At 32.9% G+C, this 26,700-nt stretch overlaps 1 protein-coding gene across 1 annotated transcript in view; it reads right to left on the bottom strand.

Moving 5' to 3' along the window:
* LOC125505130 (phorbol ester/diacylglycerol-binding protein unc-13-like) overlaps window positions 1–26,441 on the bottom strand; it is a 36,439-nt gene extending 9,998 nt beyond the window's left edge. Inside the window, exons 1-3 of the mRNA XM_048668286.1 lie at window positions 26,187–26,441; window positions 4,043–4,072; window positions 294–396 (exon numbers count right to left, since the gene is read on the bottom strand). Of these exons, the coding sequence (XP_048524243.1) occupies window positions 294–396; window positions 4,043–4,072; window positions 26,187–26,208 (155 nt within the window). The 5' untranslated portion in view covers window positions 26,209–26,441. The remainder of the gene's footprint in view (window positions 1–293; window positions 397–4,042; window positions 4,073–26,186) is intronic.
* Window positions 26,442–26,700: the final 259 nt, after the last annotated feature.

The raw sequence follows: 26,700 nt of genomic DNA, 5'->3' as shown, positions 1-26,700 counted from the left end.
AGGACTTCACAGCATAGTAGTTTTAATGTAGCACACGATTAAAATTGAGAAAGTAAATTTACTGTCGCCGCAGAAACAAGCGACAAGGATTTTTATAAGGGATTATAGTTTTTGCTAATTATGTAAACGCATTATAATTAAAACTACTTCATAACCATTGTAGAAAAGTAACCCCTATGAAGTGGGAAACTCATAATAGAGTTTGGTGCTTTTTATAAAAATTGCTAATATTTTGAATGATAATTTTGAAGCAAACTAAATAAATTATGTGTTTTGAAAATAGAAGTACTTACAATAAAAAATCTTGTGCCCAACATGGCGATGCTCCTTTAACTGTTACAGTTGTAGATTTGACGTTTTGAAGCTTCAGAGTAACGTAAGTATTGAATTGGGCAGCTGAAACAGAAATTATTATTTATTTACCTTGCAAGAAAAATAAGTTCCTGCCTTAACTACAGTGCCGAACAGGGCAAAGCTGATGTTCTACAGTTTAGCGATCAAATTTTCCTTGCAATAATGCTCAATTTGCAGAAGATGTTTGTGTTGTTGAAAAGGATTTGCATTATGATTGCAGAAGAGAGAATGAAATGATGACGACTGATGCTACACTGCAAACACATACAGTTGCAAACAAAATCAACAAAATTTGAACTAATAACGTATAAATATAATTTAAAGACACTGAGTGCATCGTCAATAACATTATGAATATGAAGCCTGTAATCAGCACCTAGATCATGCATCATTAATTATTTTCATATTTTTTATTTCAAAGTCAGCCACCTTAAATAACTAGTGTTGAAGTTACTTGGTGACGGTGTGATGATAATCGTAATTAGTGATGGATGTTGCTTTCTGTGTTGGGGTTGAAGGGTCAATAGATCGTGGCAAAGCAGTTCTTCTTGGACGTTTTTTGTGTGTTCATCACAAAAATTAATTGAAAATTTAATAGGATGCTCTGGCAAACATTTGCCATACGATAACCGTGTTGTGCATATTGAGATATCTTAATAAATCTGTTTGTAGAAAATCCTTCTATCTACATTGCAGCGGCCTTTTTCTATCTTTGTGATCTTTTGCGAGACATCTTTTTGAGTTTGTCCACACGAGCAGTTTTGCCACTGCGGAGTCGCAAAAGGTTAATCACACGGAAAACATGGAAACCCTTTTTTTCATTCCATCTGTGGCCGTAGGAAAAAGCTTTTTGTTGCCAACTGTTGTTCGACAACCGCAACATTCTCATAACACCTTCCACTTTAATAGTGACACCAAAACAGTAAGAAATATATCTGGAACTGTAGCATGTTAATAATGGTTGATACAAAAGCAACAGCTTTCAATATATGCGATACTGAGTTTGCAACAAAAAATTCCACCGTCTCAGAGGAGCTTTATTATTTAGCCATAAACAGAAATGTTTCGGGATAGAATATGCTAATTTCAGGACAGAAGTATATAATTTCAAAGGTAATTTTTTATATACGTGCATAAGGTGAATCGAACAGCCTTGAAGCCATCAAAGTTCTGCAGATGTTCCTACTTTACTTATGAGTTATCTTAGATTTAAGCTCTGAATGAGGAGCGACTTTTATTTAAAGAGTTGTGTTGAATAGACTGTTCAATGAACTCAATTTTCTCGATTTGCATAAGTACAGAGAGCCCTAATGCTGTTTGGCCGAACTATATCTTTAGAATAATCCGATTTAGACTGATTTACGTTAAACTGCATCGTAGCCCAAGTTCTGGCAATTAAATGATTAAGCAATCCAGAGAGGCTAAAGCAATGCTGTCACTTGCCAATGCGGTACATTAATGGGTGAAAAGTAATTAGATCATTAAACCTCATTTGGCTAGAAGGGTATTGAATCAGGATTAATAAATTCTTCGGATTTACTTTGAATTAATCCTCGACCAGAAACTGTTTGTACAAAAATACAAAATTTTATATGAAATGAATATCAACAAACAGACGACATGAAATTTGTATGTTAACTCTATGAGAGTAGTAAAAAATCAAATCTTCCAGCGCCGAAAACATGAATAGAACACGAAACAGTCTTTGAAATTCACTTATATTAATATTGACTGCTAAAGGGCAACTTTGCTAACGGGGATTGGAATTCTGCTCGTGTCTGTCACTTTTATTTAAATCTACTAATATTGCAAGTAACGGTATACCATTATTTTAGTGCATTTCCCGCTGCTAGAATTCGTCGTAAATTCGTTCGTAAAGAGAATCCGTTATACTCATTTTTCTTTCCGGGGAAATTTCACAAAAGCAATTCGGTTTCCAGAAGTTGGAAAGAAATGTCTTTGCAAACTTAATAGCAGTTTCAGATTTAATTCGAATTTCGTCTGCAATTTAGGAACTGTTGAACATTTTCGTAAAAAAATTTTGAGTGAGAGGGTTTTGCATCTAAAAATGATCATAGATAGTAGTATTTATTTATTTTTGGCCTTTTATTAAATTTGTGGATGTAAAGTAGCCAGTTTCACAATAGTATCGCCCCTATAAAAATTACAGCAATTTACATTTTGTTCCAGAGATTCTAGAAAATATTTACAATAAGACGCCCCGTTAAATCCGCCAGAAAAGTTGTCCAACCGTTAACTCGAAGCTTATAACGGATTAAACGCCATCGCGTTAATTGATAGAATTTCAAGCGAAGCTTGCTTATTTCAAAGTCTTCCGATAAAGTTTTTAGGTCAATTTAGTTCCGCTATCAAAAAGTTTGCTTAGAAACATGTTTTGTTTTAAGACGTTCTTTTTTGTCGAACTAAGATTACCAGCAAAAGTATTTTTAGGTTCTCACAACAGTATAAAATAAAATCAGGATGAGACAAAAAAATTCAATATTTCAAGCTATAGAATTTAATGACATTTAATTTTAAAGTGCGTGCGTCCTTTTCACTTGAGTTCATGATCCTACAACTGCAATCGCGTGCGGAAAAATATTACTCTCCACCGGTAAATAACTAACTATAGATGACTTAGTTGTTTCCGCTAATTACGATAGATTTTCAACTGCTTAGACTATTTAAAGACGGAAAACGTTACTTCTACTTTATAAATTATCTGCAAAACATTGAAAAATGTATTATGTGTTTGTATACAGTGTTTCGTTGTATGTGGGATTCCTCTCTATAAGTGCTACAAGCTTTTTATTTTGATTGATCAATTGATCCACTTTGATCCACTTCTTCTCAATCACTACAGTTTTGTTCACTAATTCCATATTGAAAGTAAAGTCTAGAAACATTCCAGGCTGTTAATTCAAAATATGCTATATACAATATATAAATTATATAAAAATGCGCAAATAGTATTAGTCGATCTTCTACCTGCACTTCTTTGTCAGTTATTGCCTTTAATAATTTTGAAAATTATTTGAAGAAAGTAACATGTTAATGTTAAACAGATCAAGCCATATATTTTGAATCGACTTAATGCATAACGTTTGCAGAGACCTGCAACCATTTTTTTGAAAATTTAGTAGAATATAAGGCAACAATTTCTGAATAAAATCAATACGACATCGCAGCAAACTGCGACCTTTAATTAGCGGGTAGCAAGTTGATGATAATGAAAGCATTTTTAAAGCTGAGACAATTGAATCTATTAGAGGGAATTGGCACCTCCTTAAAACTCTGGATCTAATGGAAAGGAAATGACCTCAATCTTTGCAGCCTAAGGCTTCCCAGACGAGCTCTAAAAATAAATCAGATTATCTTGTTCGGCTGAACAGCCGCCAATTGAGGTTTCTCAGATATGCCCAATAGATTTAATAGTCTTAACCAATTTTAAATGGACTGCTCAAAACCATAAATCTGCTTTATGGTTTACGCGCGGTTAGTTTTCTGCAATGATTCAGTTTAACTGGCTCCTGCAATTTTCAGTTTCCGTATGATTCTCTTTAATAAGCAACCACAGTACGATAACAAAATGTTTACTGGCTTTATTTCTTAATTCACAAACATGCCAGTTTATTTCGAAAGTATTAATATTAAATGAAAGCAAACGATCAAATGAAGCAACACTCACCTTGAGCTCCAACGTAACGGGCTTTCTTAACTGCAAAAAAAAAGGAATTTTAAATACAGTTTTACAAAACTTCAATTCTATTCAAATCTCAATCATCAAAAAACGATGATAAAATTCGCTAAGAAAAAAACACATCTTTTATAATTATTGATGTATTTTAATTACCAATTCTACGTCTTCTTTTATAAATTACCCGATCCTTTTTCTATCCATGGATACGAAACTTTCCTTCAATCTAAACTACAATTGTATGGTCACTTATGCCGACTATTCTTTTAAACTAAGACTTCGTATAGTATCTGCTATGATCAGCATGATTTACGTATAAAAGAAGCTACAGCAAAAACGAATATTTTGACCATAAGATTTTACGATTCCAAAATTTTTAAGAAGTTATTAGAGGTCTGGTCAGAAGTCTTTAGAAGGTCAGAGGAGCTTTAGTCTTAAAAATAGTTTTAAGACAGTTACAATACAGTCATAAGAAGTCATAAGTCATAGCTCGGTTCGGTTACGTGTAAAATTTGTATTAATTTGGAATAAAATGTTTTTCAAAACAAAAGTTTCGAACTAATCAATAAAATTCTACTAAAACAACTTTATAATTTAAGACATTAACAAACATTATTGACCTGGCGGTTCTATTCATCAACACGATTATTATTAAGCGCAATAACGCATTAGATACAACTCTAGAAAGAAAGAAGCGCTCTACGTTCTTAATGGTTGGTCCATTCTGTTTCGAAAGCGGTTATTACGTAAGCTACTAACGAATGAATGAGAATAAATGGAGTAGGGTTTTCGAATTCCTTACAATTCGTTGACAAACGTATATTTCAAATATAAAACAGGAAAATTTCGCTGTTTTATTTCCTTTTCAAAGTGGGACCCATTTGATATTTACGGCTCAGCGAAATAATTTGTTTCGAATGTTTAATCTTGGGAAAAGGGGAAAAAGTTACAGGCGTGATTACTGCTTTGAAATATGTAATTTATATTTGGTCGTTGATACACTCTATTTTAAGCCAGGTTATATATTTTCCTACCCGACTCCAATGTTTAAAGGAGAAGAATCAAATACGAGGGATTTTTTGTAAATCGGCATCGTTAGAAATGGTTGTAAAACATCAAGGTAATTTATTTTAACTAAAAAAAGAAATATAAAATAGTCCACACTTGTGTTCGAATAAAACTGGTAGTGTTTCTATAAAATTGTCTATTTATTTCTGCCTTTTTCGTTGTTCCTAATTTTTTTCATAACTTGTTATCTTGTAAATGTTTCTTTTATTAGGAAGCATCAATCAAAAAATGTATTTGCTGCGATCAAACTTATTAGGAAGATGCGAAATTAGTGTCATTATTCTGTTGTTGACTGTTTGTCGTACGGATATTTAGAAAGAACAGGGCTAATAATAAAAGAAAAAGTAGTAGTAAAAATATTTAGTTCTTATGTAGAAATGTATAGCGGTTTCTCTGCCAGGTGGTAAAAAAATAATTCTTGCAATAAACTGAATTGTCAGCAAACAACTAAATAATAAATTTGGCAATAATGTTTTTGGTTGTATCAGGAATGATGTTGGATTTGTTTTTTGTGACTGGTTTTTTTGTTTACTTGGATTCTTCTTTATTACTCTGCATGTATTGTTAAATTATAGAAAATTTTCTAAAACATTTCATTTTGTTCCTGCTGCTTAAAATTCATCACTCCGATCAATTAAGGAGAGTTCGTTTGCTGCAAAATGTAGGTATTCCACAGAGTACAATGCGTGGGTTTTCAGGAACGTTTTCTTGTTTTTAGTTCACCTTTGGATGTAATATTACAATTTTATATGAAAAGGAAGGTTTCGGAACTTGGTCGAATCTGTAAAATTCGACTTTCTCTAGGATTCGATTTTCAGTTAGCGCTTGACCCGGTGGTTCTTTAAAACCACCAGATTCAGGACTGTTACGTAACGGGTCAAAATTAAATATTTTTACATGCCTGATGTTAGTGATTGTTCCCATCAAACTCTAAACTGTAACCTTACGAACAGAATTACACTTATTTTGGATCAGCCTGGTTATTCATATTGCATACTTGGCTAATTTTAAGATACGTTGTATTTAACTGTTTTGATTCTTCGAAAGATTCCTGAGTTTAGTGTTACCGTCAATGGCAACATAAATCAATCGTATATCGGTCGTGAAAGGTGCTGAGCTTAAAAATTAACTACTATCTAAAGGATAATAGTTCGTATGTAGTCGAAAAATACCTTTTTCTACTTAACATTACACTCAAATATTGTTTGCACTCAGAATATAGATACAGTTTACTTGAACTAGTGCGCATTAGATCTGCTGGTTTACTTAAACTTTCATAATAATTCTGATATTCGTTATTAAATTTTAAAATTAGAAACACTCAAAACATTTACATACAAAATAAGAGTTTTATTTGTACAATCAAGGAAGCCATTTCCCAACACGCGCTGTAAAATATGTTGTCGGTAAGCCTGCTTCAGATTTGCAAAGCAGGCAAAAAGAGTATTTCGTATTTCATTTCGTTAAAAGAAAGTCAGTAAATCTCCATCGAGAAAAAGTTGACTCTTACGCATCTCTAATGTAAAATATTATAAAAGGCTTGTCTATAAATAAGCCAGGAAGCTCAAAACCATCTGCTAATGAATACCGAAATTATTTTAAACAGCAAAAAACAAAATAACTGTGAACTGTGAAAGTCTATACACAATTGAAGAAGTCTTAAATATTTAAAAAGCTACTAGATTGTTTAACAGTGATAAACAATGCTGAGGTTCAATTGCGAATACGAATTTCCATGTTCGCGCAAGTATAATTTTGATCAGTTTTGCTGGTATCGCCAATCCTGAAGTAAAGGTAAAAATAATTACTGATTTCTGAAATTCTAGTACACTTTTGGACAAAATTAACGTTTTTTTTTTAAGACAGCAATTAATTCAACTGGGTCAGTTGATAGAATATACAATGATAGATGGTAGATGATAGAATACAATATCACTCGGATTTCCTGGAACTACTCCGTATAGTTATACAAATGTGGCTGAAGCTTTTTGTTACGTACCTCATTAATTTTTTATGTGAATAGATTTCATTCTAAGAGAAAATAGAAACTAACAAACGAGAAACTTTTTTTCATTCTACTGAAATTTAAATTAAAAAAGCATTAACTAAGCTACGGCCAACCTCAAAAATTTTTTTATGATCTAGATTACGTCTTTAATAATTTACAGTTGCAAAAGTTAATCAAAATGTCGTTAAAAAGTGACAGGTTTTCAATGCGAAATTCTTTTAAATTAAGAAAGTAATAACAGTGCTCCCTGCTTTATCAAGAGTTCGTCTTTAATAAAGCTCAGATTTAATAAACCAGGAAGTATTCCGTATATTTTCTGTTCGCTTACTTTTAATCTGTACATCTCGAATTACTATTAAGACGAAACGTGGCTTAAGCTGTAGAGTTATTGTTTTTCAACCTGAATAGAGAGCCACTAATCATATTGGAAGATTTAACTTATTTAAAATGAACCTTCAGTGTTGCGAGATTAATAATCAAATTGATCTGGAACATTAATGTTTAATATTGAATTTGTTCAGCTTGTTGATTTCATCATGTTTCCTTTTTCCTTCTATTTGTTTTAAAACCTAAATGAAGGTAATACATGTTACGGTATGAACTGTAGTCAAAATCGTGAAATCTGACACATTTCTTAAAAAAAAGCAAGTAAAAGCTGCCCTTAGGAACCTCATTGCAACTAATTGAAGCATATACCTGAGAACACTGAATTTTTACCGCGCCATTTCAGCATTTTACATTAAACTTTCACCTTTGAAACTCCTTAAATAATTTGAGCGGAACCTTGGAACAAACTCCTGGATATATATTCTATATTTTACGTTACAAGCAGTAAAGTATAGCGAATAAATGCAAAAATATCAGACAAGACAAAGTTCCATTATGCCGAAAGAGAAATGAAAGCCGTACATTTTGCACCACAAAGTGCCAATTCACTTGATGCAAAGAGACCACATTACAAATACTACAAAAATTGAAAAATCGTTACTTTCAAACACCAGTGACACGCTATTAGCCCTTATGTAAAATGCACGTGAAATCCCCATTTTTCTTTTGCTTGCAAATTTCTACTAGGGCACGGAAATATCCGTTGCTCTGGAGGTCCAAATCGATATTTTACATCACCAGGTAGTTGGCCTTTAATGGCCTTTGGAGGGCTTTTCCTAGTAGCATTTCTATAGATGATGGGGTTTATATGGCAAACTAAAAGCTTCTTATTATAAATGAACTGGATTGATCAACAATACGATTGTCATGTAGATAAATGACTGTGAACAGGTGAAATATAAAATATGTAAATATGTGGTGGGTATTTGAAGACCTGTCTTTCGAAGCGAGGAAAAATATTACAATTTATTGTTATTTTTAGCACTGTGATTTGGGTGCAAATGGTTTCTTACTCTGTTCCTAAGTTTGTAAATTTGCGCTCTGTCGTTGTCCTCTTGTATGTCTGTGACTGAAAAACTTTTTTCCACGTTTTACTGTCTAACAATTGTTACATGTTTCGCAAACTTCTACTTGCTGGAACGTATAATTCCTAGATTTTCCTGGGTTTCGGGTTTGGAAATATTTACGTCTATTTTGATTAATTGCCTAATTGCCTACTCTTAGACAAGACCACCAGAGGCCAGACGCTAACTTTGAGCCGCCGCAAGAGGATATTACTACTAAAAAGATAAATTCAAATTTTATTTGAATTTATTTTTTCCTATGTAGACGCTGTAGTGAAGCTGAGGTTTGAAAAAATATAAAAAATTTACAACCCTGAGAATGACAATAAATGATACTCTAAACGAATATGATATGCAATCAGGGGTACTAGAGAGTGATTAAAGTTGAGTTTTTATTTATTTTCTTAATGGACTTCAGCCCATTCCATTCAGTGCATACCCATTTTAGAACTAAATTTCCAAAAGAAATCAATCGAACTAAATAGTTGAGTCTCCGCAAAAAAGCTAGTGATTTTACAGTAAATTGGAATCTAGTTGATAAATACTTCTAATTTCAATATGACTATGTATATTAATTCACAGTACACCGGAAATTATTTCAATACAACCCATTATAACCAAGGTCAACAGTAATTACTTTGCAGACTTCTATATTAAATTTTGGAGCCATCCAGAAAGGTTAAAGTTGATATATTTCATACGGCCTTTGTACATGTGATATTAGCTTTATTCAATTTAATAAAGTCTGGATTTTCTGCACGTGTCGGCTGCCTGAAAAAGGAAATTGCCATTTAGAGATATTGGACTCAAAATCACAAACAGTTTCCATGCGCTAAAGTCGTCCAAAGATTTCCTCAGATATTCGTGAATATAATTATAGTAGGGCAAATCTGAAATTATCGGTTGACGTCATGTCCAGACGGAGTTGCGGAGTGGGCGATAATTGCTCGACCGCACATCATGCCTGCCAAATAGCAACTCCAGCAAATTTATAAATTTTATCGCATAAAGTGATATTAGAGCATTCATTAAGAAAAATCAAGCGGAAATTCTAAATCGATGAAAACTGGTATATCATTGGTCTCGATGAGTTTCTTATGAGTATTAATTCCTTTCGTTCTTCAAACTCACAGAGAAGTTGTATAAATGATAGATATGATTGCAACAACATAAAGCCATAAAGTGAGTTATTCTTCAATTGTACGATTTGCACAAATTAAGGTATTATCTACTTGTTGTTGTTTGTTTGAGATATAGCTGAGGTGAGTAAAGTAAGAATCCATACAAGAATGAAAATGTGTTTCTTACAGCCCTGATGTCAAGAATTTAACAAATAAGACCAGCTCAATCTTCTGGGCACAAAATTAAATCGTTCTTGAAACACGTGGCTCCAAAAGCAACAAACTTTCACGGAAATTGTCGGTGCCGAAAAATGCCTTATTAATATTTCATTGACAATTCTTAAATCCGAGACATGCAAACATCAGGTTTCCTCACTCCGGGGTGAAGTCTTAGAGAACTCACATTTCCACTTAAGATCAGGCAATATTTTATATGTATTTTATTTTAACCGTTCAATGGCAATATCGTATTTAAGCCCAGAAACCCTGAGATTATTTGGTCGATACGTTTTCGATTATGCAAAGTAAACTTTGAATGGTATGAAAATATAATGGCATGTTTGGAAAAGATGGAATGTTTCCAATAAAGTGCTGTGTGTTACACAAAGACATTCTCTGAATTCAAAGCAGGAAATCCGTACTTTTTCCTTAGATTGTGTCGATACGTTCTTCCCAGGATTTTGCTCGAAGGTTACGGTTTATAAATATATATATATATATCGGCAAAGCTTAATAATATAACTGTAATCCGCGAACGCTTTTAGAACCAGCTTTTAGTAGTACCAACAAGACTTTAGTTAGACAGTTTAGACTACAGTTATTTCCCTAAAGTGAAAAGACGGATTTGCTGTGTTTTTATGATCATGGTTTATCTGCAAAATCTGGCAGTTTTTGATTATCTATATATAAAAAAATGAATGAATGAATCTATGTAGTTTGTCTGTCAATAAAAACTCCAAATTTAACCATGATCGCACCGAGCCACTGCGTCAGTTCTCAGGTGTTGCGTGAGGTACATAAAGAATAACTCTCACTAGAAACGTACAAATTTCCAAGCACTTTAAACAGATATTTAACAGTAAATTACGTTTTCCTCGCCCAGAGAACTGTTGCTCTATGCTTACATCAAGAAAGGTAACAGGTGCAACGAAAGACAAATATGAAAGAAACATTTTACTAATTAAATACTAGAAATATAAATATGTCATTCTAATTCACCAATTCATTTAAATTCATTTCCCGAGATATATACTTGTCAATTCGTACTCTAATAATAGGCACAATCGAACTAGTTAACTTTCCTTTATTTCTCATGTTAGGACTTAATAATTCGTACCCTCATAACAGCCACAATCGAATTCGTTTGCGTATTTTCTCTTTTATGTTTTAGAACATTAATTTTCTTTGTTGAAAAGGCATGATATGAAACGGTAGATATAATCGTATCCCTTAAATAGAACCTTCTAAACTTGACACGGTTTTCTTCCAAATTTCGGTAAGAAAGGAACACCTGACGAGAGCCCTTAAATGATTTTCGATAATGGCTCATGGTTCCTTGCAAACCCGAGACAGCTTGCTTGAGAAATCATATCGTTTTTCATCAATTTTCACTATTCATTATTTATTTGATTTGATTGATGGGCAAGCATTTAAGTATTCAAGAGCACAATTTAAACAATAAACTTCAGGCAAGACAATAGTGAATCTTCAAGAGCTAATACCTTCCAGAAATAAAAGTAATTTTTAAAACTATAACCAAGTAAGACATGGGCGCTTTTTGACGCCCATTTTAAATCATCTTATATGCCGCAAGTGGAAATGTGAAATTGAGTATTCCTTAAAGACAGTTGATCCACAAGATGCTGAAAGTTTCATGAAAATCGGGCATTCAGATTATCTCCGGCTTAGTAAATATCGATCTTATAATAGATGTTCTTCATCAATTACGCTCTCTTTTTAAAAAAAAATTTTCTTGCAAACCAAAGCACCAACAAATTTGAAAATTTCGATTCTAAGAAAGACATTCGATGCTAAAAGTTTTATCAATATCTCATAAAATTCTGATATTGCCAGCTTCGTAAATATCGGTCTTATAATGAACGTTCTTAACGAACTGCGCTTTCTACTTCACAAAACAATGTCTTCCAAACGAAAGCAAGAAGAAATTTGCAAATTCCACCATCTGTTGAACACAGTTGACTCCAACGGTGCTGAAAGGCTCATTAGAATCGCATAAAATTGTGAGTTTTCACAGCTTAGTAAATATCGGTCTCATAATGGACGTTATTAAACAACTGCGCTCTGGACAAAAAAATACATGCCTTCCAAACGAAAAGTCATAGAAATTTGCAAATTTCCCAATCTGTTGAAGGCATCTGAGTCTAAAGATGCTCAGAGTTTCACCAAAATTTCAGAAATTTCTGGATTTGTCCAGCTTAGTAAATATCGGTCTTTTAATGTACATCCTTGACCAACTGCGCTCTCTGATTAAAAAATGTATTTTCGCCTAAACGAAGGCAAGTAGACACTTGAAATTTTTACAATCTATTACAGACATTCGCCAATAAAGACGCTCAAAGTTTCATCTGAATTGTATAAAATTCTGATTTTTGACAGCTTTGCAAATATCGGTGTTATAGTAGAGGTATAAGTCAGCATATTGAATGTTTACAAAGATAATATTATTTTAAAATTTAGAAGGTTTTTTCTTCTAAACACAGTTCTGTCGCAAATACTTTTTTATTATATATAAATAAATTAAATTCGGATCCAATCCTTGACGTTGAATTTGGTATGAAAGTCTTTCTCTATACCAACATATTCTTTATCACTGTGAAGCGAAAGGCAATTGTTCGATAATATCGTAGTTGAATTAATTACCTAAACAGTAATATAATTATTGACAACCATCAACTTGATTTGATTTGATGCTGATTGAAACCTAAACTATAAAGTACAAGACACAATTGGAATACTTCTACGGATCGTCAATAAATGTAGTTTTTAAGCTAATAATCGAATAGTGGAGTTCACACTGCGCTTTATAAAGAAAAGCGAGCATACTTTCTGCTTTTGTTGACATTTTTACATACTCAAAGCACTGTCTCTATAAGTATCCGTATGAATATATCAAAGTAAACTCAGTTGAAAACTGAAAAAGAAGATCGTATTTCAAATTGAGTGAGTACTTCAAACAAAATGAGGATCTTCGAGAAATTGGCGTATTTCAATGTGGCTTTTTCAACTTGCTCGCGTACTCTAAGAGCAAATAAATGCACTCATGAAAAGTCTACTGCAAAGTTTTATAATCTTCCGCTGCTGCAACATAAAGCCTGATTTGTTTGGCAGAACAAAACCCACTTATTTCTACTAGTTAGACTTTAATCACAATGAATACTCTACTTTTCTATTTTGGAATGTATTCTAACAGGTTCAAAAGTAACGTTCTCTCAGTTTGCAATGGACTATAAAGTGAAATGTCGGCAACTTTAACAACTTCATAAAACTTAGTGGCCGTAAAGAGGCACGAATTGTCTAATATTTTCTCGATCCTTCGCCCTTCAATTATTTAAGGTGGTAAATAAACAAACCAAAAAGTCGGTTTGAATTTTGCTTTGACTCAAATAGGAAGCATTTCTAGGAACTTATATGACGTTGTGTATTATCTGGAAGAATAAACGATGCATTCTTGAGGAATTTTCTGCTTGTAGAAAAAGTTTCCGGAAGTATATTGTTACATATTACAATTTCTGCCAAAAAATTCATAACATGTGCACTGAAAAAAGTACGTTTTTAGCAAACTTTAATATATGATACGTAACAACGAGGCCAACGGTTAGATGAATTTGGAATGTAATATTTCCTTAGTTATTTCCGAAATTCAAAAACTATTCAGAATTTGGCAAATTTTATCAATAAAAGTACATAAACCAGTTTTTTCTATAGAATTTGATTATTGCATTTGATATATACATGACTTCAACTATACCGTCGGAGGATGTTTCGTTGCAAAAATGTAGACTGGAAATGACTGAATGAATTATTGCAATTTTGTTCTCATTGCTGGAAAAGTAGAATTTGATGGAAGGAACGGGCCCGTGCACGCTTTAAATGCAGAACAGGATCTCCACGAGCGGGCTGACTGAAGCGTGGCGGAAATTATTTTTTCTTATAACACTACCCAATTGCCTGTAGATGTTAGATGGCATTAAAGCTAAAAGTGTAGAAGACATTTTCAATAGAAAGTAAAATATGACTTATTTTCAAACTCTCGTAGTATTACATCTATTGATCAAAATAAAAAAAACATTATTTGAAACGTGCGTGTTTCAAAAGGAGGATAGGAAGAGGGAGGTTTCAGACTAGAAGGACATTTGATCAAGCTGCCTTGGCCAGAAGAATCAGTATATATTTCGTCACAACAACGTGGATATCTTCAACCTTTGAAAGTCAGTACTATTTGCAACCGAACACCAAGAGCTCAATGGACTTATAGTGACCTTTTGGTAGCACTTCCAATAGAACATTCAAAGGAGAAACTAACTTCAAAATTTTCTAGTAGTAGTAGTAGTAGTGAAGATGTGTAGTCGTTCTACGAATTCGGGTTATCAACCCGAATAAGTTGCAATGATTTTAATGGAAATGTATACTCTATCCCAAATAAAGGATCAGGTTCCATTGAGACCAATGGTAAAAAAATATCATTCATAATTGAAAATGTTCCTAAAAAATAGCGGTTGAGAAGCGAAAACGTGTTTGCCTGGTCAGCTCTGTAAAACAGAAAGAGCTCAGGAAAATCCAATTGTGCAGGTTGTTTTTTCAATTTGATGTTAGTAGGTATTAGTAGTATTTTCGTTGTTGTCTTAGTACTATCTGTTCATGGCATTTAGGTTTATCAATAGCATTTGAACAATAATTTTGCTCTTTTAGTTCCTTCGCTTCTGATGTATTGTACGGGCTTGTCGAATTTTTATTTACGGTTTATTCCTCGTTATTTCTGATTGTCGGTTGGTTTCGTTATTTGTCCGCCTGTACTGATGGTTGGGAGTTTGGTTGGTGGTTCGCGAGGAGCAGTTGGGATTTTGAGTCACAACTGATATTTATGATTGCGTCTTTCTGTCTTGCCAAAATTTTTTTTATAGCAGTTGTTTTTCTAACTGTTGTTTGTCCTTTGTCTTTTATATTATATTTTACTTTCATTGCATTTACGTTTAATTTATTTCGGCTGAACTATATGAACTTTTGACTTACTTACCTAAAGTAAGTACGCAGTAACTGAAAAATTTTCTTAAACATTAAAACACACATAAAAATTCTTAATGTATATTTGCTATTTAAATGAGTATTAGCTTCAAAATTAAATTTCGCAATTATTTTGAAAATCGATCAATATCAGTCTTGTTAGAAATAGAAGGCTTATAGCTGATGCCCACGTTAACTTCAAAGTTATTTATAGGCAACGATTAGATTGACGCCAATAAGGGCCCACATGTCTGTAAAGAATAAGTTTGAAAAGACTTAACTCTGTAAAGAATAACGAGCTTGGGATATTATATGTACACTTATGTGCAGTTACGTGGCAGACGCATCTTAACTTCACACTATTTGCTTCATAACACCTCAACTTGGGCTCTCATTGTTAAATATCAATAACGAAGGAGCAATAAAATGGACAAAAACATATTTGAGAAAAAACGCGTGTAGTTCCGAACATTCTCTTGAACATTTTTCAACAGATTACTAGAAACGTATTGTTAGTCGGATTAGAAACATTAAACTTTTGCACTCAGCACATTAAACGAATAAACAAATCACGAATCCCTTGAACTTAGCTTGCCATCGATAAAATCATCATGGAGCACAGAATTTCCAGACAAGCCATAACAACAAGAGAAAATTTGTGTCAACAAAGGATAATGAAACTGAATGAAAATGTGAAAAGAAGAAAGTAAAAATGATTACTGCGGTAAAACAATATATTAGTTTACAGTTGGTTTATAGGCAAAGAAACTTTTCTTAAAGGTAGAAAGTAGTTATTTGCTATAAAAGTTGTTAAAATATGGCTGGACAATGGTGACAACATTTACTTCGACTTCGATCTGGGTTGTGTGCAACCCACTGCTGAAATTGCGTATATTTTTCAACTTTGGTTAAAGAAATATAGCGCAAAGAAAAGGTTCTTATCCTACAAGTTTCATTAAAATTAGAAACGAGTGAAATTCACTAACCAATTATTTATCTAATGGTCTGTGTATACATTTAAAAGTATTTTATATTTTTAACTTAATATGAGAAACTATTTTCTTATTAATTTTACGAAAAAAGTTATGGTTTATAAAACGTTCTGCATGTTCTAAACTCTAAAATACAATCAACAGATATTAAATGTGTTCAATCGTGTAGACATTTAAAAATATGAATTTTGCTGAAGAGTAAAGTGCCTTTACTCAATACACTATGAAAAGTTGTTTGTCACTAAAAAGTGCTCTCAAATATGCAGCATAGCAGCAGGAAATTGCTGCTATTTAAATGTATTTATTTTTGTCTACAGTAACAATACTACAACAAATTTTTATATTTACAGTCTTACTCAAACTCAAAAAAAGCGTAACTTGCCGCAACTCAATTGGTTCTTTTTATTGTTAAAACTTTATTTTTGATGATTGATCGAAATCCTTTGACATATCGCTCTCAGTCATCGTGTACTTAATGGATCTTTTGATTGTAGCGCGATTTAAGCTTTTCAAAAATGTGCTTAAATATTCGAAGTTAAATTGCAATCAAATTTAGGTTCAACTGACGTATAAAAAATGTGTTTTAAGGGCGATAATGTGATTTTTAACATGCGAATATTGTTACTACATCATGGTATTAAGGCGGTTTATTCAAATTTATTTATTGTACATCAACCAGGCTTTTTGTGAAAAAAAATGCGAATTTGACCTCATAGAGAAATACCAGCCATTTTCTGAAAAATTTCAATTAGTGGCAGTCAATATGGCAATGTTTTCGCTTTTCTAAAACATACAAAAGTGTTCTTAATGCATGTATTTGATGAAAACGTAACAATTCGATTCCTATTGTGGCTAATACATTCAGCAGTTTTGCGTGTTTTTTGCAACCGCTTACGTTCATTCAGTGTGTTTGCACGCAGTCACGGTGAGCTTTTTGTGGAAATGCCAACAATCGCAAAATTATGTCAGGTCGTATTTAATATGGCAACAAGAATGGATCTTCAGGGTTCAGCACATCTGGCAATAAACTGTTGAACATTCAATTTAATGGCTCGTAAAAGATGAAGAGACGTAGATAATGAAGTAAACTTTTGTCTGTGCCTTAAGTTGCACCGTAAAAAAGGTATCTGAAAACAGTTTCTATCTGAAGAATGGTACTAAATAAATCAAAATGAGATATTTTTTCACTCCAATGTTCCGTTGAAAAACTATAACGCCTTGACAGCTGGAATAAAAACTTTTTCTTTAATTCGGTTAATGCATGTTGAATTTTTAATAAACCGGCAATAGTAGTGAGACGTAAAACCGCAGAGAACTTACATGCGTAAATAATTTTGCATTTGACGATAGCAAAAAATTATGCAACCAAATTATTTATTGAACTTAAGTTGCTACTCGTATTTATAATAACAACTTGTTCCACGAACATCCATAATTTCGTGAAGGAATAGTGTTTAAGTTGGTAAAGATTAATTGTTCCTTGAATAGTGATTTTTTATTGCAACATCCCTTTGAAGTGTCCCCCCAACCAAGTAAGAAGCCAGCATTTTTGAGCTTAGTGCAAAATTTAAATATTGTATTTAACAATTGATTCCCAACAATTTTAATGCCGCCGAAAGTTTTCACCAAAAGTAACCGAAAACGTAACTTTTTAGTAGAATATTTCTTCATGAGACGTTTCGGTTTTCAAACCAACCACCAAAAAATGCACGAGGGTTTTGGTTTTTATCATTTAATTAAGAAATTATTCCGGTTTTGGTTTTGTGATAGACTTGATTTGAGTTTTTTATGTTTCATTTTGATGAAAGAAATACTTAAAGATTGTTTCTAATTCCTGATGTAAGTTACCTATTGTTGAAAGTTGATGATACTTTTGACTGAAAAGCATTTGAAAGAAAATTATTTAAAAAGTAAGAAAAATTCGATTAAAAAGGAAAAATAAGAAATTGAAATTTGAGGAAAATTAGCGCCAAGATGAAGGTCAATTTCTACAAAACTGAATAATTGAAAACAAGAAAACAGTGTAGCAAGATTTTTTGAGAACTTCTTGGGGCATTACGTCTACATTCAGATCAGTCTTGTTGAGCTTTGAGTGCAACGAAAACTTTCTTATTATAGTATTTCGGAAATATATAGAATAACTAGCTGACCCAGCAAACGTTGTATTGCCATATAAATTATTCCTAGGGTTTTTTTTCTTCTCGAGTGGACGGTTTGCCCACTTGAGATTTTTTATTTATTTTATTTTAAATTCATTGAATTACTAATATAGCTATTAAAAGATAGGGGTTTACGGCAGCACCCATATCACTTAGGGGTATAAAAAATAGATAACAACCTATTCTCAGACCTACTGAATATACATACAAAATTTCATCAAAATTGGTCAAGCCGTTTCGGAGGAGTATGGTAACTAAAACTGTGACACGAGAATTTTATATATATATAGATTCTGTCACTTTTATAGAACGCTATGAAAAAATTATGTTTATATTGTAGAAATAACAATTTATATTGTAGAATAATGACAAAAATATAATTAATTATCCTGCTTTAGAAATTGAATTAGTCCAATTACTGTAAAATACTTCATGTTAAAAACTATGGCACTTCTGAGTGAGTTATCGGTTATTAAACAGAATTTACCGGGCGTGTGCTTTGCAGCCTTTACCCCAATTAAATCAGACTCCAATCTCGGTCCTAATCCATTTTGCAAAATGAACAACGAGCATTGATTAAGCCAGCTGAATTGAAATTCGCAGGCGATATTGAATGTGTGGGAATTCTGGTTTTATTTAAAATAATTGCGAAGAAGAAAGATGCATATGCTGGAAAAGCAAATGGAAACACATTATCAAGCGGTTCGGCTAAATTGATTTATAACGAATTTATTCGCATGTCATTAAAATTAATTTGAAACGATTTTAAATCCAGTTATCAAACCACACATACGTCCAGGTATACTAACGAACGACGGCTTGATCCATTGTTTTCCCGATTATATAAAGCCCCAATTCCCAAGTCGGATTAAATAGATCATTCATCATTTAAGGCCCGCGGCATAAAAAATGGTTTAATTCAAAATTGTTTGTTGCGATACGAGGCTCACTTAGATTTAAAGCCATCCGTTTGGGGGTCGATTTAGAGCCATCGGTAAATGTGGTAAACAAGCAATATAATTTTCCAGGACAACAAAACTTTCAGCATTATCAGAGCAGTCGAACGTTTCTTGGGTAAGTAGAAACAGATTTCGAGATTTGATAATCTCAGGCACCCCCAGGAACGGTTTAATCATATCGGTTTATAAACGGCGACAGCAACTTGGTCCGCGCCGATGTTTATTACATGGGCTAAAAACATTTATATCTAGGTTTTGGGAGTGTTATTTTCAGACGAGCTTATGAGCTGGAAGTCAGTCCCGCGAGTGCTTAAAATGTTTTTACTTAGTTAAGCTTTTTGCCTGGAGAGAAGTTCTACGCCTTTTGAAGACATCGTTTTTGGATTGTTTGATCAAAATGTGTTGGTTAGTTAGCGGTTGTTGGCTAATTTTAATTTATTCTTTGAAGGCATAGAAACCAGGATCTCTTTAAAGGGTATGGCAAATGCTAAGGGCATTACATACACATTTCGAGTACAGGATGATTCAAAATAGGCGTCAGTCATTTTAATTGGTTATAAGGCTCACTTGAAAAGCACAAAAAATATTGAAAAAATTGCTTCCAAAAACATATTAACAGTTGAAAATCAACTTTGCCGTTAATTATTATTTTGAAATGGTCCCATGTTTGATTGGTAGCTGATTCAAATACTTAACCATTTGAAAAGCAAAATAATCATCTTTACCTCAAATTATAAACATTTGTTTATGTCAAAAAAGTACTCTTTTACAAATTTTTGATGAAAATTCAAAGCAGCAAAGATGGTTTTTGACTTCAACTTATAGTTACAGCAAGAGAACTTTTGTCAATAATAACAAGTATTAGTTTGAAGCATCTTTCACGAAATGTACACTAGAATCAAAAATGCGTAGTAGGCTTGAAACTAACCTATTTAAATCCTGACTAAACCTTTTATGTATATTCGACATTGTTATGTATTTTACGCTTATGAGGACGAAAATTACAAATAAGGCGCGAAATGAGCAATATTTACAGGAACTCAAGACTTGCACCTTGAAGAGCTGATATGTGCGATACATGAAGTCAATTATTATTTCGTATTTTTTCCCGAGCCCTCCAAGTAATTCTACCTTAAGAAGACGTTTTTACTGAACATTTAAGCTGGTCTAAAACAGCGTTTCCCTTCTTTTTCTAAAAGAATATTTTTATTTACCCAAATCGACAGGAAGCACAATCGAAGTTATACTTATTTCATTACTTTCTGACAGTTTTCCGATTATTATTGCAAATTTGCCAAAAAGGCAAAAAGCCCTAATAAATGACAGAAAAAATGAATTTGGACAATACCCAGGTGAGATTTAAAAGCGCGAAAAATCCGCATGTTTTTATACGATTATTAAATTATGAGACTGCTTATTTAATTAGCGAACGACGGGTTTATAAAAGCATGCAAAATAATGATGGGAACAATAATATGTTTTGCCATTGAAACCATTATCACGCAGCAGAGCTTGTGGCAGGAAATACGCCTGAGGCAGATAAGCATATTGATTTTAGGCTCTTCATTAAAATATTATTTTCCCATGATGCTAACAAATTATGCGTTATGCTCAGTTTTATTATGCGACACTTCAAGCGACAAGCAACAAACACAAGCCTCAATGAATATTTGCATATTCTGGTTAAAAGTGGGTCAGCCTCTGCTGAATTATTTGTTTAGTGAAATGTGTTTCACTATTTGAAATTTCAAACGTACACTTCCTCATCTGCAATAGAATTAAACTTGCATTAATCCGTATGTGTCATCATATCACTTACAGCGCAGTTAGAAAATATTTGCACTTGATTCAATTCTCTTTACACAAGTCTATCGTTGTATAAATAAAAAAAGACGACTTCATGCGAATAGATTTGCGCATTTGTGGAAAACACTTTTCCAGGTCTTTATTTACACTCTGCGAGTTCCACTCAAGGTAATCTGATAATACACTTCACGTTTTTATTTATAGCGATATATTTCCATTTGTGCATAAATTTAGTCATGCTAAATGTTCACTAGGTTAATAAAAAGCCAGCAATATAGGTGAAAAGTGGCCATAAACATTTTTGAGGGTTTGTTTGCGTGAATGTCACGCCTGGATTTAAACCCAAAAAAGAGGAATATTTTGGTTAATTATTCGTTTAATATGCAAAGCGTTTTCATAATGAACTTGTCATCAACACAGAATTTTATATATGTCCAATGTATAAGCAACATTTGCACTAATACTTTAGTAATACTAATAAACAGTACATTTATTCAACTTTAATATTTAACTTAGATTGTTTGCAATTTCGATTTAGTGCTATCACAAAAATGTGTTTTCTGGAAGGACGCACACGAGTGTTTCTAAAGTAAAGAGTTTGCGCAAATATAAACTGTAATTTGTCGATCCAGATTAGGGATTAGGGATAATCCATCAGAAGCCATTGAGTAAGCAGCCCGCAGTGTGAAAAAAAATGTCTTTTTTGAAAAACCTAATATCTCAACGCTGGGGCAACTAATTTCAATGAAATGTGCCGAGCGTATATTTTACCACATGTAAAATAAAGAAAAGTATTAAAGAAGTAAGGATATTATAGATTAAATAAGGAAATTTCTTGTGCGCAAAGAATGTTGGTTCTATATTTTAATCTGTTGAACTGAAATATAAGCAGAAAAGCGTCTTCGTTTTATGAGTTTTCTGGAAAAATCTATTAACATCTGCAATTTTTATGGCAAACTGATACTTATGTTATTTTGTAGTTAAATTTTTCAATATTCATACATATTTTTCATTCCCAATCAAGGATTTATAAATAAAACTAATAAATATCAAATTTTGCAACCGCAATGTACCTACTATGTTATAACACATACTGCAGTATTCATAAAAATTCATTTGTGGCCCAAATTTTCCATCTTTATCATCAGCTTCAAAATTCAGGGTTCCTCACTATTTGCGTAAATCAAACTGGCCATGTAAACGGAAACTTTTCATTGAGTGTGTAAACCCACCTTTAAGGTTCGGTTCGTCTAGATGCCACTTTAAATTCGTATTTTCTAGATTCACTAAGTAAGCAGCATCTATTTGCATCAGCTCAATGATGTTTATATTTCATTCCAGTACATAAGCTATACGGTTGCTGTACACTGTCTGAGACGAAGTTTTTGACTAATATTTCAATTTTATTCGTTTGCGAAATATGTTTTCTATTTTTCCTAAAGAACCGACTAAACTCCGTCGACAAATTGTGGCAAACTTTTCACCATTCCAGTGATCAACTGGCACTACAGATTTATCACATAAAACTAAATGAATTAATGAGAATCATTAGTTTTAAATAATGTTGAATTGAATAGTTATTTGCATAAATTTTTATTGATATTTTTTTGAAGTTTCAGACTTTAGGTCTCAGATGTGAATCATATCCTGTATAGTATGACCATAATATATAATAAAATGTAAATTTCATATTTCCTATTTAAAGCTAAAACCGTTTAATCCCAAGCCACTAAACTAATTTCAATGAAGCCATACTTCATAAATCGTGTCATCTATTTTCGGCTTATAGAAGCATTTAGTTGATAATTAGAATGGTAATTACGAATACGTATATTCAGTTTTGATCGGAGCATGATATACCTGATATAATATTTATTGAAAAATCCATTAGTTCTCGTCAATCATCGTACACATAAGTAAAAATTTATTATTTCCCATTATACTTTAAAACTTGCGTTACGTAATTCTATTGCGGCAAATAATTTATTTTAAATGGTTTGCTGCAGTCATTAGCAATATTGTGTTACTTATTAGAACATAGAACATAGGACATAAATCCTAAAGTGTTGAATCAACTTTGTTTTAAATTGCCCCATTCCCAAAAATGAATTATTTGGTTCAGCTGTAACTAATAATGTTTTATCATTTTTCTAAAGTGTGTTCACATTAATGAGAGATGTAAGATGATAAAATGTAGACGATTTTATTATGGTTTTTCCATTTGATTAATTCAAACCAACAATTGTTCAAGAAGTCCTAGAAAAGGTAGAATAGGAGAATCGACGGCAGTCCTAAAGGTCTGATTAAGGTGTCGTTTACAATTCCTTTCCATAAATAAAGTAAACGTTGCCGGAAGTTAAATTTTCCCAGCCGCATCGTTTTTTCAGAGAACGTTTAGATTTTACACACTGGGGCACTTTGTGCATTTTTTGAGACGAGTGCAGTTTATATATACAGAGGTCCTACGAATTTGGCCTGCTGGATAGCAGCAACTCGAAAAATATAATTACAATTAAGTATTTCGAAAATTACAAGTGCTGCTAAACCTGTACTTCTAAAATATATCTTTTAAAAATTTAAAAGGGAAACTCATGAAAAAACTGGACTGGTGCGTTACTCTCAATATCAGTTTTACAAAGACTCTTAATACATTTTATGTATGAATTTTTGTGTCTGTATCTATCTGTATCGATTTTCAAAGTTTATATCTGCATTTTATTATAATGAATAACAGATACAGTGAGAAACCCTGTTCTCGATAATGTACAAATGACAAATAGTTGCAACTGAACAGAACAGATTAATTGACTAGGAGATCGTGCTTCAGATATAATTTTAATAAAGATAGTTCCAAAAAATGTCAAATTTTCGACATAAATTATCTAAAACGCTCACGTTTTTTAATTGTAATTTTTATCTCAAAAGCTTGTTCAGTCTCAAAAATAAATATCACTTTCCATAAACTCCCTTATAGCTGAAATGAACAGATATGTAATTCATTAAAAGGAAACATGTGCGTGCGTACTTATAACAGATACGCTTGCCTGTTAAGTCCATCTTTTTGTACGATTCAGCAAATTCCGATTGCGAAATACTTCGTCGGTTACGACCTACATTAGAAATGTTAAGTTTTTGTTCAGGCTTTAAATTATTTGAGAACGAAATGCAAAAGTTTCCTGGGGCTCTGTAAATGATCCTACAATAACCCTCTAAAACATTGCGTCAATTCATTTCAAAGCAGCCTGTGTTCTAATGCTGTACTGTATTTGTTTTCCTGAGCGATAAAGACACGAAAAGATAGACCTCTCTGCATATATTTAAGCTAAACATCAATGAAGACACTGTTTTAGATGGATGCGAATAACCTAAATAATATGTTATTAAAGGGTCTATGACTGATGAATTCAGAAATCATTTTAAAAAACATCTGTTTAAATAATCTACTAAGACAGTCTCGATAATGTACGCTCACCGCACAGCTAATATAATTTGGAAAACTAAAGCATTCAGTGTACATTTCAACATTAACGTGCACAAAATAAATTAAATATATTATTTGTTCATGGGGTATATTATGTTAGGATAGATTCGCCATAAATATTACATTCCACTGTCATAAATATAGGGTAATTCATCTAATATCTGGCATCAAAAATATGCAATAATTTTATAACAAAACGGGTGTCATACATCTCTGATTTGTAAAGACCCTTTTTGCAATTTTCAGATATTTTTTTTATTAACTTGTTTTTGGAGCATCCTCAAGCAAATCAAGCTCGAATTATTACAATGCTTTGTTATTAAAATAAATTTCATTCATTTAGTCATTCATATATTTGCCGTTAGCCTGGAAACTAAATAATTAAATATTTGAATAAGGCGAGATAAGACAATATACAGGGTGGATCACAACCTTATATTTTTTACAACCTTTAGAGCAGGGGCGTGTAGAGGACCTCAAAAGCAGTTTAAGTTTTTTTTCTCAGACCCATAGTTAACGAGATACTGGGTGTTAAAGTTTCGAAAAAATGTTGGTATTTTCTCTTTATCTCCTACAGTTAATGGTACATTTTGCTAAAATTTTTCAGGTGGGCTAATGTTTAGACCTTTTATCCGCAAGTAAAGCGGCGGGCTGTAAAAATCTAAAAGGTGTTCTTTTTTCTAGAGGCACACCCTCTTTTACCCCCCCAACTTTTTTGTGGTGCGCCAGTGACTTCGAGCGAACAAATTGGTAAATTTGCTGTTAACTTTAAAAATTTTCTGATCTCTTGCAATGTTTTCGTATCTGTCTTTGTTTTCGAGTTATTTGCATAAATACTAGTCCATGTAGGGTTTCTGGGAGATTTTCCATACATTTCCTTCTAATTTTTTTTGCGTCATTTCCACGTTTCTTAGTGAAAGAAATTTATGATTGAAGTAAGCTAGGTATTTTGAAGACCCGAACTTCCCACATTGGTTTGTGAGTAACAGTTTTTGAAAAACAAATGGCTATTGGAGGAACTAAGATTGCCTTATGACAACAATAGATCAAAACACCAAGCAAATTATTATTTTGACAGATTAAATTACATTTTTAAACCGTCTACCATTCTCCCATATGTAAATTCAGCATCGTTTCCTCACAGACTTTGCAGCGTTGAGGACGGGCATGGCCGGTATTTCTCAAACGCTAAAATAACACTTTGGCAAAGTTTTTCCATATAAGTGTGAGATCAATGATTAGTTTTATTTTATTAAAATTCCAACAAGAAAAATATAAGCGAGATAAAGCCGGCGAACGAAATGGTAACCGAATAGATCCATTGGTACATTAATTACATGGTTGAACTCGGTACAAGATGCGCTATCTAATGTATGATCAAAATATACAGAGTAAAAATCACTGAAAGAAAATACAAGTTGAGCTTTTAATTTTTTAGGACACCTCATAAGAACGAACAACCTGTATATTATAAATATAGCGCAAAAATTATAACTCGTTTTTGGAGAATTGAATAAAATAATAACCAAACGAGTGTCATACATCTATGGATTATGGCAACACGTTTTGCAATATTCAATTTTTTTTTGGACGTGCGACATTAAATAATTAGAAAATAACTCAGCTACCGCTCTGGTTTTCCTGATTTACCCCAAGCACGTTTAGCGCCTCGCGTTGCATAACCCTAAAAATTTCTCCTGATGAATTGAGTTCTGATCACAACATTACCCGTTTGTGAAATTTCGTCAAATTAATTGGGTAATTTATGCAGATATACCAAGCCAGTTAAAACCGGGATATTTATGACATTCTAGGCTAAAAACTTATTAATATTCTATCCGAAACGAACCTGTAACACTCAGCAATGACATTCTCGAATCCAGCTTGATGTGTGGCGCTTCTCCCTGATGGAGAAAATCCTGAACTACTTAATCTAGTCCACTATCACTAAGTGTCACTAGAAAGTAATTCCCGAATCGAATCATTTCACCAGTGGATGTTTTTTCGCGACATATGACGTCATCCAGGCCGACTGATGACGTCCGATAAGTGCAGAAAAGTCGGCCATACTGCCCCGGTTCCCGACGTGGTGTCTCGACGCCGACGTCGGCCAGGCGTTCAAGCGGCTGCGCCTTCCAGAATGGAGAAGCGTCAAGTCTGGAATTCCAAATCTAATAAGCAGAGGTGGTCGGATAAATTAAAGAAAATTGAAACATTTTATTTAATTTTTAGATGTTTTTGGTTTCACTCAGCAATACAGTGGAAGAAACAAATCATTTATTAAACAGGGTGGCGGATTTAAATCGCAGCAGACCCAGTTTTGAGCACCTAAGCGCCTTTTACAAAAAAAACCCTCGGACACG

The sequence above is a fragment of the Dendroctonus ponderosae genome, unplaced genomic scaffold, assembly GCF_020466585.1.
Source record: "Dendroctonus ponderosae isolate FM_Combo_2020 unplaced genomic scaffold, Dpon_F_20191213v2 Dpon_F_20191213_7, whole genome shotgun sequence".
In the NCBI taxonomy this organism is placed as follows: domain Eukaryota; kingdom Metazoa; phylum Arthropoda; class Insecta; order Coleoptera; family Curculionidae; genus Dendroctonus; species Dendroctonus ponderosae.
This window is presented reverse-complemented; position numbering and strand designations above follow the sequence as displayed.